The 13,490-nt window shown below is 39.7% G+C and overlaps 1 protein-coding gene across 1 annotated transcript in view; it reads right to left on the bottom strand.

Annotated features, from left to right (window-relative positions):
- Positions 1-12,294, bottom strand: part of ARL8B (ARF like GTPase 8B) — a 47,717-nt gene extending 35,423 nt beyond the window's left edge. Inside the window, exon 1 of the mRNA XM_004442207.3 lies at positions 11,974-12,294. Coding sequence (XP_004442264.3) covers positions 11,974-12,267 — 294 coding nt within the window. The 5' untranslated portion in view covers positions 12,268-12,294. The remainder of the gene's footprint in view (positions 1-11,973) is intronic.
- Positions 12,295-13,490: the final 1,196 nt, after the last annotated feature.

Raw genomic sequence — 13,490 nt, 5'->3', positions numbered from 1 at the left:
TTTATGTTTAAAGCACATAAATTACACATAACTCTTCTCTTCAGTAGAAAGACACCATATAAACCTAAACCAGATACTTTCCAGGGACAGAAACACCGCTCTTCAAATTAAACAGCAAAGGCTTCCAAGCCTACAAGAGTCTGAGCCACTCTGAACATACAGTCTTCATTCAGCTGCCTGAAGGGCCTATGATTAGGACTTCTAGTCAGCCTGCATTCTGGGCACAGATTAATGTACATAAGCACCAAAAATAAATCAAGATAGCCCAACTGCAATTCTAGAGGAGTAGGGAACATTCTGCTTAGTCCTTGTGTACAAAATGTTGGCAAAACAAGTAACCAGCAGGGTAAGATAATCAACACGAATCACTAGAAAGAAAATACAATTCTCTTTTGAAAAGAAACCAGGACTCAATTCTCAACTACTTCCTAAGTCTCTTACTACTCCTGATGATAAAGATATGAATTGAATGAAATTTTAATTCTCAGTTTGTCTCAATGTACTTAAATACGGCATTAATGCCCTTTGCAAACAGCATTCTCTTTATATCATTAATTATATAATACATTTTATATTCAACTCATCCCTTTCTATTCTAAACCCATTCCTCCTTCTCCACCCATATCTGCTACTTGTTGATCACAAAACCATATTCCCCATCATTCACTCAAACCCTTAAAAAAGTCGTTAACTACAAATTCCCCTTTGCCCTGGGCATCTGATTCAACCCCTAAATTGTACTCATTCTACTTCCACAAGCTCCTCTTTCCCTTACTCCTTAACTCTCCCCCTCATTATCTCAATCAGACCTTTGTAACCAATTTCCTTTTCAATGGTCTCCATATTGCTATTATTTTTTTTTTAAAGATTTTATTTATTCATTTTTTCCCCCCAAAGCCCCAGTAGATAGTTGTATGTCGTAGGTTCACATCCTTCTAGTTGCTGTACGCGGGACTCGGCCTCGGGTTGGACGGAGATGTGGTGCCTCGGGGCGCGCCCGGGATCCGAACCCGGGCCGCCAGCATCAGAGCGCGCGCACTTAACCGCTAAGCCACGGAGCCGGCCCTCCATATTGCTATTAAATTACTCCTTTGGAAATACAGGTCTTACTTCATTCCCCTGAACAAAAATCTTCAATGGCTCCCCACGCCTACAGATTCAAACTCAGTCAAGGCTTTGTAAGAACTGATACAATCTACTTTTCCAGCCTTTTATTTTTTTCTTCATGCAGGTTACACATAATCCAACGAAACTTCTTGTCCTCAACTGTGTCTTTGCTTCTCCTACTGTTCCTTCTTGAACATCTATCTTTTCTTCCCTCCATGATACTGGAAGCTCAACAAGGGAAGGAACCATGTCTGTTTTGTTCTCATTATATCTGTGCTTCCTAGAACACTGCTTCAAATACTCATCGAATGAATGAAAACCACTTTACCCTCAATCATCAGCTCAAAGGCCATTCTCACCATGGTCCCACCAAAAATCAGCAAATTGCCGTTCTAAAACCCCTCGATGTCTTAGTGAGGTGAGGGTGGGGAGATTCCCGTACTGTCTTATACCAAACTTAAAAGCATTTAATATTTCTATTCTATACATGGCAACTATGAAGCACATACTCTATCATAAATAACCTTGTCTGGTACATTTATGAATCATCTCCTGTCACAATGCCTTGCACACAGTTTAAGGATACATAGAATAGACACACTTTGTTGTTGCATTCATTCATTAATTTACTCAATATTTAGAGAGCATATTATGTGCCAGGCTCTGTTTTTTGCACTGGAATACAGCATTAAAAAAAGGACAAAGCGTTGCCCCAATGGAACTTATGTTCATAAAAAAGACAAAGACAATAAACAAGATAATTTCTGATGATGAGAAGTGTGGTAAAAATTACAATGGAGTTGATATGATCAATCCTGACTTGAGAAGATACCTACTACAGACAGGATGACAAGAAAACCAAAAGGCTAAAACTGGTCAAACCATTTGGCCCACTTCTGGAACTCCAAAGAAAATTACAAAAACAAAAGTTTTAGGCACAAACATTTCAATCAGTGGAAAATAATGTCCGTAACAAAAATATACATCTAAGAGTTAATTAAAGCCTACAACATCCATTTGATTGAATATTTTTAAGAAAAAGGTAGATACTGGTTCCTTGGATTGAGGGAGGAGGGGATCAAGAATTCCACTGTGGGGCCGGCCCTGTGGCTTAGTGGTTAAGTGCCCACGCTCTGCTACCGGCAGCCCGGGGTTTGGATCCAGGCGCGCACCGACGCACCACTCCTCAGGCCATGCTGAGGCCATGTCCCACATACAGCAACTAGAAGGAAAAGGAGGAGGACTGGGCATGGATGCTAGCCCAGGGCCAATCTTCCTCAGCAAAAAGAGAAGGATTGGCATCGGATGTCAGCTCAGGGCTAATATTCCTCAAAAAAAAAAAATTTTTAAAGAAAAAAAAGCCTACAACATCCATTGATTGAATATTTTTAAGGTAGATGTTGGTTCCTTAGATTGAGGGAGGAGGGGATCAAGAATTCCACTGTGTACTGACTGAACTTGAGTTTCCTATTATCCACGAAAGCAGAGATATCAAGTAGACAGCATGAGATCACTCAGTATGTACAGCATGATCCCATCACTGTTATCAAGAAAGCATTTATTGGGCATTATGCTAAGTCAAATAAGTCAGACGGAGAGACGTATATGTGAAACCTAAAACAAAAAGCAAACCGAACTCATAGATAAAAAGAACAGATTGGTGGCTGCCCGAGGTGAAGGGTGGGTGAGTGGGTGAAATGGGAGAAGAGGGTCAAAAGGTACAAACTTCCAGTTCTAAAATAAATAAGTCATGGGACTTAATGTACAGCATGGTGACTATAGCTAATAACACTGTACTGCATATTTGAAAGAGAAATATATTGCTTTTATTAAGATTTTTTGCTAATTTCATCTTCTAAAAGGAAGAACCATATGAGTACATCCACAAAAAATTACTAGCCTACCCTGGAGACTGAAACATTTTTTCCACCAGTCCATCTCTGCTATCAATGAAATTCTACATGATAAATTATAATATGTTCAAATTTTCCCAAGAATTATTTATTGCTTACTAAGATTTATTGTTAAGAGAATAAATCTTAAAAGTTCTCATCACAAGAAAAAAAATTTATAACTATGTGTAGTGATGGATGTTAACTAGACTTATTGTGGTGATCATTTCAAAACATACACAAATATAGAATCAGTATATTATACACGTGAAGTTAATATATGTCAATGATACCTCAATTTAAAAAAAGCATATATCTGTATAAATATAAGGACAGGGAAAACTCAGAAGGACACACAGCTTAATATTAATAGTGACTAAATCTTAATGGTGTTAAAGGACGATTTTTTGCTGTTTGTGTATCTGTACTATGTTTTTAAACAATATGAATTATATGCGTTCTTTTAAAGAAACAAATGTTTTAAGTTTTTGAATTTAGCCATTGAAAGAAGAAATAAGATCAAGATAAGGAAACCAAAAGCTAGTGGAGTGAAACAGCTAGATTTTGGAGGGGGGAAAAAGTGAGTTTCCTCCATTTCCTAGTTTTTCCTCTGAAACGAACCATTTAGAAATAATCAAGTCTATATATTTGCATTAAAACATTCTCCAGACAAAACGAGCTTTCAAGAAAAAAGGAAAGAAAAAGTAGGCCTAATGATCAGTGTCTAAACCAGACCTTAAGCCACCTTAAGAGAGGCAACTCTTTCTGCCAAAAGCTCTTTCTGGCCCAGCCCACGAGCAGTCTACAGAGCCCACTTCTCATCTGGGAGACCACGGGCTAAGGCAGACACAGAACATTGTTTGTAGGAGCTTGCAAATTTACGGCTGTCAACAGTGATTAAACCCACTCTGATCTTAAATTCTGCTTCAAATATTACAACAAACACATGCAAATGGACAGCAATATTATGGGCTTACCCAAATTTAAAATTAGAATCTAAGCATACACTTGTACAGGGCACCTAAATTCCAGAGGGCAGGTACTACTGCCAAGGTGCTCTCTTCCTCCTGTTCAGATCAGTGCACCTTTCCACCTCCTACCATAAAGCTGCAAACCACTCAGTTTTTGTTCTGGCAAGAGGCTGGAATTTTATAACCAGCGTCTTATATTGGAGCCCTTACACTTTTATTTAACTCTACAATCGATCCCTAAGAGTTCTAACTCCACGTACAAGAAAGCACCACTCACTCTCAAACTGCAAGGTTCTCACGGTGATTATTCACTCCGCACAAAGATCAAAACTGAAGAACAGAGAAGTTAAATGACTTGTCCCCAGTTCCGCCATTAGTCAGTGGTGGGACAAGCAAAAGGACAACTCATATTTCCAACTCTTTCCTCAGAACTGTTCCCACAACAAATACTCTAATTATATACTGACCAAGGACAAGCATATCAGATCTAATTTCATCTTCTAAAAGGAAGAACCATACGAGTACGTCCATCAAAAGTTACTAGCCTGCCCTGGAGGCTGAAACATTTCTTCCACCAGCCCATCTCTGCTATCAATTAAATTCATCAACATGATAAATTATAACATGTTCAAAATTTTCCCAAGAATTAAGCAAACAAAAAACGCTTACTTCCTAAACAAAAGCTACTAATATTTAAAACATAATCAAGAGAAATCTAAATGGAATTGAACATAGCTCATAATTACCACTACTCCAGATACATAACAGTCACCATTTTCAGAGTGCTTTCTAGGTGCCAGGCACTGTGCTAAGCACTTTGCATACATTCACTTAATTCTGACAACGACTCTAAGAGGCAGCTCGATGATCATCTACATTTTACAGAGGAGGAAAAAAGGAAACACAGAGACGCTAACACAAGTGATAGATGGCCAAGTCAATATTCAAATCCAATGGTAGGACTCCAGAACTCTCCTTAACATTATGCTACACTTTGCATACTGAAATATGAATATAAGCTTATAAAGACATTTTTTCTTAATTTTATATTTTGAATATAATAATATTTTCCATTCAAAAATATAGTTGAGCACCTAGCACGTACCAGGCACTGTTTCAGGCATTTGGAATACATCAGCGAACAAAAGAGACAGAAATCCCTGCCCTCAAGGAGACATTAGAGTAACACAGCAGCTAACATGACGTGCTTCCACATCACGCCTTGTTTTGAACACTGTTCAGTGTTTTACAACTATTCACTCATAACAACTCTACGAGGTAGAAGCTACTGTTATTCCTATCTTACAAGTAAGCAAACAGACACTGCAGGGGTAAATAACTTGCCAAAAATAACACAAGTGGAAGAGTCAGGATTTAAACCTAAACAGTCTGGCTCTCAGCTCCTAACCTCCATGCCATTCAAACTCACATAGCCACCTAATTTAAACGTATTCCAAATAAATATGCCACCATATCAACCACACCACATTCATATGCCAAGAGTTTAGGCTCAAAAAATATTCTTAAAGTAATCCTACTTTGGTAGATCCTAAAGTAATTGTTATCCAGTAAATTGTTACAAAAGACATTTTTAGTATCATTTTGTCCATTATCCAACTTTTTTTGTGTTGTTGCTGCTATTTTTTACAACAAATGATTATTTTCTAACCCAGTTTACGAGGAAAGGCCTCAATTTTCAAGCAGAAATGTCACTACTTAGATACCCAAAACCTAAATTGTTTTACCAGTACTATAATTTTTTAAAAATACAGTATTCTTAGAGATGATTTTTAAATAAACTCTAAAGCTTTGTTGATTTTTTAAATTTTTTTAAAAGTTCCTTTCAAGATATAAAATAAGAATGTGATTCTACTGTATAACACTGGGCAAACTATGAAATGGGATCCAAATACAAGATCCAATATCTAATTTAAGAAACAATGTAACTTTAAAAAAAAACAGCACAATAGAACTTAAGCCTTGTGGTTTTGACTTTGAAGAAAGAAATTCACTCAAATTACTCCATTAGAGATTTCAATTTTGGTTTGTCACATCTTAGAAAAACTAAATGCCTTAAATTATCACTTAATTTTGACCTATTCAGCAAATAGGTTAATATTTTTTTTCCTTAGTTTTTTTCATATACAAGCCTAAAGGACATGAATCAACTTTTATAATATAATTATACATGACACTCAAATCATGAATTAAAAAAAAGTTCATATGCCATACACTCAAAAAGTGGTCTACCTGGCAAACTTTCTTAGCCTCTGGTTTAGAAAAGAATATTTTTTAACACCCCGCCCCCCAAAAGAAAAGCAGCATCCCACTATAACAGGACAAGATTAGGTAAGGACTGTGTGGAAATATACCAGAATCCTGGAATACAAACTCCTAATGCAATCCACCAACAAGTTTAAAACAAATTTGATCATGATAGCTAAAGGGGATGAGCTGCATTTATACGGCTTGCCTACAAAGTTCAATAAAACAGAAAATTGAAAAAAGAATTATGTTCTCTATAGTCTCAGCAGTTGCTGAAACATAAATAGGTACTTCTTAAAACATTAAACACAGAAACAATTATCTAACAGGATAGTTTAAACATACTGCTGGTTTACTTTACCTTAGCAACAAAACTAAATATGTTTTGCCCTAAAAATAGCAAAGGACAAAGTGCTTAACTGAAGGCCAATTTTGTACATGAAATCTGTTCAGAAGACCTAGTAGAAGGGTATCCTTTCTGGGAAGCAATTTGGCCATTTAACATGAAATATGTTCATATCCTTTGGCCCAGTGATGCCAACTCTGGAGCCCATCTTCAGGAAATGCAGATCAAATTGCTATACAACAGCAAAACCCTGGAAACCACTCAAGTGTCCAATAATGAGGAAATGATCAAATATATTATGATATATCCACAAGACAGGCCATTATAGAATAAATTATGAAGGCATTAAAAACGGTTTTAGATGTAGAAAAATGCATACACCAGAATTAAAAGAAAAATGCATACACCAGAATTAAAAGAAAAATGCATACACCAGAATTAAAAGAAAACAAACCAGGATAAAAACAGTACAAATAGCATCATCTCAAAACTTTTAAAAAGGAATTTGGATATACACGTTTTTAAAAAGACAAAAAGAAAATACTTTGAAATGTGGACAGTAGTTAACCTCGGATGGTGGAGATAACAAGTGGTTTCTTCTACTCTATACTCTTCAAATTTCTACTAATTGCCCTGTATTATTTTGATAATCAGAAAAAAAGATCCTAAAAATAACATTTAAATAACTAGTTTTTATAGGTGCAATGCATTTTGTATCCATGTTCAGTGACGATCCACTTTATCTTTTTAGAAACTTAAAAAGTGCTTTAAGTGGTGAAATATCCTCTAAGTCACTAATTTAAAATGCATTATTGCACTCGAACAGCTTCTTAGCTAGAACATTTGGCTTTTGAGATTCTAGGTCTGAATGGAAAAAATATCTGGAGAGGGGATGGGGACAGGGAACTTTGAAGAGGTGCTCCTGGCAGGACACCTCATGTTCCACAACTCCGAATCTATATTTGAAGACTGTATCATTGGAAGGCTAGCTTCCATAGCAAAGTTTCAGATGTGTTAAACTTCAGACTTGAGCCACAGCATATTTTATTTAAAAACTGTTTTTGCCTTTCTTACTCCAAAGTAATTAAATAATAAGAGCTCTGATAAACAAAATTATTTCTGCTTTCTAAAGATATTAAACACGGTTCAAAATCCCAACAATGCCTGTTAGCCAATTATTTAAATGTCCAAATATGATATTATAATATTCCACTACTCCTACTTGCCATAGATTATCATTCCTTCCCATAATCCATGTCCTCAAATATATATATACACAAACACTTATATATAAACACATATTGTATATATATAGTCCTCAAATGTTAGTCAACATGCTTAAGATGCTTGGATTTAAAATGCTATCCAGATTCATAAAAGGAGTAAATTTATATACAAAAAAGATTTTTAAAGGATTACCATATCACAATTCACAGCTTGGTGGTTCTAACCTTAGCTGGATCTACAGAGAGAGAGAAGAAAAACAGAAAGTGCACTGGCCTTGGGTTCTCATTTTATCTCTGCCACTAATGAGCTTTGCTGCCTTAGGAATTTCACTTAACCTTTCTGGATCTCCCAGATACATCTATAAAATGAAGGTAAAATGAAACCACTTATTTAACGTTTCTACAAACTCTTAAAAACTGATTCTAGGTTCAGATTTCTACAATCTTCCCAAATATTTCCTTTACCTAATTCTCAGCAGTAATCAACTTTTCTTTGCATTTAGCTTTGACGTATCAACACTTCACAAAAACGTAGACAAATTTTTAAGCTACTCATTTCAAAAATACACAATATCTATAAAACTTATCCTATAACATTGGTAAATCCTATTAAACATTTCTTTTTTGTTTGTTTGTTTGTGAGGAAGGTCAGCCTTGAGCTAACATCGGTGCCAATCCTCCTCTTTTTGCTGAGGAAGACCGGCCCTGAGCTAACATCTATTGCCAATCCTCTTCCTTCCCCCTCCCCCCCCAAAGCCCCAGGAGACAGTTATATGTCATAGTTGCACATCCTTCTAGTTGCTGTATGTGGGACGCGGCCTCAGCATGGCCGGAGAAGCGGTGCGTCGGTGCGCACCCGGTATCTCAACCCCGGCCAACAGTAGTGGAGCGCGCACACTTAACCACTAAGCCACGGGGCTGGCCTCCTAAACATTTCTTATTAACCATCCTATAACCCATCTGAGAGGCTCAGTTAAAAACAGAAATTACTCAACATACATTACACGTGCAGGGCACATGATTTATTATGCAATAACTGCCAGAATACTTAGCAACCAGCAGTATTTCATGCCCTAACACTAATCAGAAAACTGCAGACTAGAGGTGTTTCTTTCTTTAATACCCAAAAATATACAAAAAATAACTCTGTAAGAAAGATATTATTATCTACGTTTAAATAAACATTAGGTATATTAAGTGTCTCTCATAAAATATTATATAAAATTAACTACTGTTTATGAAGTAACACCATAAGAAGATGAAGTTTAGGAATGAATTCCTCTGTAAGGAAACTGCCTAATTTCAGAATGGACCAAACCCTACATAGAAGAAATTCAGCTTCACAAACCTCTGGAGAAAGTTAAATGACATTTATTGCATTTTTCTTAACTTTTAAGGCAGAAGATATAGCCACATTTTAATTTGATGTTTACAAAGTTCATTTTACTAAAAGAAAAACAGTTTCATCTGAAGCTTTTCATACCTGTGAAGTTACTTGTTGAATCTGAGTAAATAAATAGCCAACACTCTAAAGTGACACAACAGTGCTCAACACATCTGTATTTCTGAGTCTATTAATCAAACATCTTACACAAAATACAAAGAACAGTGCAATTGGTTTTTTTAAAAGATACGGCTAAATTTGCTATTTTGGACACTGCTTCTATCTAAAAGTCTGCAAAATCACCTTTACCTACTAACCTTTTCCTCACCCTCAATATATTCCATAAGAACCACAGATTAGGGTGCAGTCTAAGGTTTAAAAAAAAAAAAAGGTATGAAGTTTACTGAGGTCTCTTTTTTTCAGCATCTTAAAGGCCATAGCCTATTACACCCCAGATTTTCTTTATTAACAGAACCTACCCATATTATCATAATCCAAAAAGAATAGTGTAATGTTAAAATAATAGTGGAACCACTGGTTCATTTTGAATTCAACAGTTTTCCAGAAGTTTTGTTGTTGTTAAAACAATTTAATACAAAAGAGAAAGGGAGGGTGGGGATACATGATGCGATTACTTGCCACAATCCATAAATCCACTATGGCAGCCCACATTTCGATACACACACAGATTCAAAGAAGGAAAGGACCCCAACTAATTCCCTTCTGAAGTTTTAAAAATATTGTTTCTGCATTAAACACGTGTGCCCATTACAAATAATAACAATGGTTACCATTTACCTAGCCCCTTCTATGGGCAGGCATGGTGCCAGTACTTAACATCTGTCATTTCACTTACTCCTCAGAGTAACTCTGTAAGAAACTTATTATTATCTATGTTTAATAGAAGAGAAGCAAGGACTGAAAGAGGATACAAGGCTGCTAAATGGCAGAGCCATACTGCAAACCCAGAGTTGCTTGACTTCAAAGTTCATGCGCATTATATTAAGCTACACTGTCTACTAACAACACATGCATGAAAATCCTGCCTATGTTTTTAGACAGTCCTCAAAGATTCACCAAACTTTTTTAGGTTTCCCATGCATAACTATTTTTCTACAAAAAATACAACAACTGATTGTTGTAATACACCTATCTACACTATAAATTAATTCAATCTTGTCAAAAGGACAAGATTTATAAGGAGACTCCAATTCTTAAGGGAATACCAGAAACTTTACAGTTAATTGAGCTCAGCTGCACTCGGGTTGATGTTTTCCACATCATATAAAAGTTCTAGTATGGATACTTAGCCCAAAGTTTCTCCTTTTCAATTTTAGTGGTATCAGATACACACTCCACTCTACCATACCTGCTGAAAACATAGTCATCCCAAGCCAAAAAAAAAAAAAAAAATCATACTACAAAAACAAACAAGTAGGTAACTTTTCTTCATACTTATAGGCAACATTCCTCAAAAGGAAGTTTGGATTTCTGCTAATCTCTTTTTCTCCAACTCGTACTACTTCCTGTTGCTCTATTACACAAAGACGAAGAGTCACAAGTTACATATTTTCTCCAATAAGAGAGCTGTATTTCAATCATTCCTGTAACCAAACCAGTTGGACAGCTAGTCTCTTATTAAATAAAGATTTCAACCATCATCTAAAAGGTAGAAGAACTGCTGCCATCTTTCTTGACAACAGTTCTAAAGTTCATCCCTGACAACTACAGGCCCCTATCGGCTAAGACTGAGTCACAGCAACTCCTGGGCTCTAAATCAAGACTGACGAGAATCTTTCCCGCTGATGCCTTCCCCAGCCAACCAAACAAGCAAAATTTAATAAACATCCTTCCCTTCAGTCACTGCTGAATACACACCACATCCTATATTAGTTCCCAGGGCAATCTCCCTCCCAGACACCCATTCCGTGGGCCTGGAATAAGCTATGTTCCTGCCCAGTCCCCTGTTTTCTCTTCAAGTAAGAAACACCCTCACAAAAGACCAACCCTTCTTTTTCAAGCTAGTTAACTTGATGCTGACTGCAGATCCATCTTAGCCTCTCGCTGAAGACAACTAGCTCGGGAACAGCAGAGACGCCTAACTGCTTGGCTTCATAAATGCTGTGGACTACTACAGACTGGCTGGAAGTCTCTCTCCCCACTTTCGCCCAGTGAGCGCAGCAGCAATCAACCTGATCTCGGCCCCAAGGGAAACGACTGAAAACCAGTAACTGAATTACAGGAGACAAGCTGCCCACACAATTCAGGAAGGAGCCCACACAGGTCTCCCGTTTTCCTCACAAGAGGGCTCTTCGTCCACGAGCGGCGACTTAGGCTGCCTCTCAATTCTTACGCTTTCTCACCGGACAGACGGACTCGCCGAATCCCACCCTTCGGGAAAGTGACAGGCTGGAGTTAACCCTTCAGCTGCCCCCACAGAACAAACCCGAAGGAAACCCCAATCGCTCCAAAAATGTGGCAAGCCCCATCTCGCCCTTTCCAAGCCCCAGCTGCGTTGAGGACACAGCCCTTTGAAGAACACAACGAAATGGAATTAACCCTTCGGCTGCCGATCTCGGCGCTACACCTCAGCCACCAACCCGCGGGAAACTCCAACTCCCGGTCCTCGGGGACGTGACAGGCACGGCTTGCACAATCCCCACCCCCCAACACTCCCATTAGCCCCACCGCGCCAAGGGGAGCCCCGACCCGGGCCTTCGGGCCGACGCTGGGCCGGACTCGCGCGCTGCGGGCCCCGGGCGGGTGAGCCGGGGGCACTCACCGCGATGACATTGACGAAGGTGGTCTTGCCCGAGTACTGCAGCCCCACGAGCGTCAGCTCCATCTCCTCCTTCCAGAAGAGCGAGCGGAACCAGTCCAGCAGGCGGGAGATGAGCGCCAGCATGATGGCGGCGGGGAGCGAGGACGGACAGGCGAGCGGGCGGCCAGCGGCAGCGACGACTTCCACGCGAGCGCACCTCGGCCCGGACCCCTCTACGGCTCCTCGGGGCCCCGGCACCACACTCACGGACACGGGCGGCGGCGGCGGCCGGAGCCAGGAAGCCGAGCGGGTCATATGACTCGCCCTGCCCCCTACGCTCTTCCCCACGCCGCCGTGGGCGCCCACGGCAAGAGCGGCGGGCCCCGCCCGGCCAGGCGCGTCCGCCGCCTGCAGCGCCACCTTGTGGGGCCTCCCCGCAGCAGGGCGTACCCGCGGGCCGCCCTGGGGCTCCCTTTCCTACCGTCCCTCCTCCGCTCATTAATGTTGGTTAATTCATCGTTCATTCTTTTTACGATTGTTTATTGCCAGTCAACTCTGTGCAGAAAGACTTCAAGACTCTGGGGGATTCAGCATAAAAATCCCTGTCTTGGGGCCCGCCCAGTGGCCCAAGCGGTTAAGTGTGTGCGCTTCGCTGCAGCGGCCTGGGGTTCGCGGGTTCGGATCTGGGGCACACACTGACGCATCGCTTGGCAAGCCATGCTGTGGCGGTGTCCCATATAAAGTGGAGGAAGATGGGCATGGTTGTTAGCCCAGGGCCAGTCTTCCTCAGCAACAAAAGAGGAGGATTGGCAGATGTTAGCACAGGGCCGATCCCCTCACACACAAAAAAAATCCCTGTGCTGGGGCCCGGCCCCCTGTCTTAGTGGTTAAGTTCACGCGTCCGTCATCTCTTGCCCAGTGTTCACATGTTCCGAACCCCGGGCACGAACAGAGGCACCACTCACCGAGTTATCCTGTGGCGGCATCCCACATACAAAACAGAGGAAGATGGGCACAGACGTTAGCTCAGAGCTAATCTTCTTCAGCAAAAAGAGGAGGATTGGCCATGGATGTTAGCTCAGAGCCAGTCTTCCTCACACAGACGCAAAAAAATCCCTGTCCTACATTTTTCGTAATAGCAACAGATGGGAAGCCACAAATGTTTATCAGGAGGGAATTGATTAAATAAACTATAGTAGGTCCTCCAAAAGGAATGCTATGCAGCTGTAAAAAGAGAATGAGGAAGTTCTCTATAAGCTGGTATGGAATGATGTCCAAGAAATATTTTCAACAACATAAATGCAAGGTACAGAATATGTATATAATATTTTCAGTGTGAGTTGGGAAAATAAGAATATATGTACATATATGCAAATATGTATTGCATTTGCATAAAGAAATACTAGAAGACTAATAAAAATGGTTTCCTATGGAGGAGGAGGAAATCGGATAGGCAGAGGCAGGAATGAGAATGAGACTTCTCTAGATATCTTTTTACATCGTTGTGACTTTCAACAACGTAAATGAGTTGCCTGCTC

The sequence above is a fragment of the Ceratotherium simum genome, chromosome 5 (genome assembly GCF_057802395.1).
Source record: "Ceratotherium simum simum isolate JZ-2026a chromosome 5, ASM5780239v1, whole genome shotgun sequence".
NCBI classification, from domain to species: domain Eukaryota; kingdom Metazoa; phylum Chordata; class Mammalia; order Perissodactyla; family Rhinocerotidae; genus Ceratotherium; species Ceratotherium simum.
Note: the sequence above shows the minus strand (reverse complement) of the source record. Positions and strands in the feature narration are given on the sequence as shown.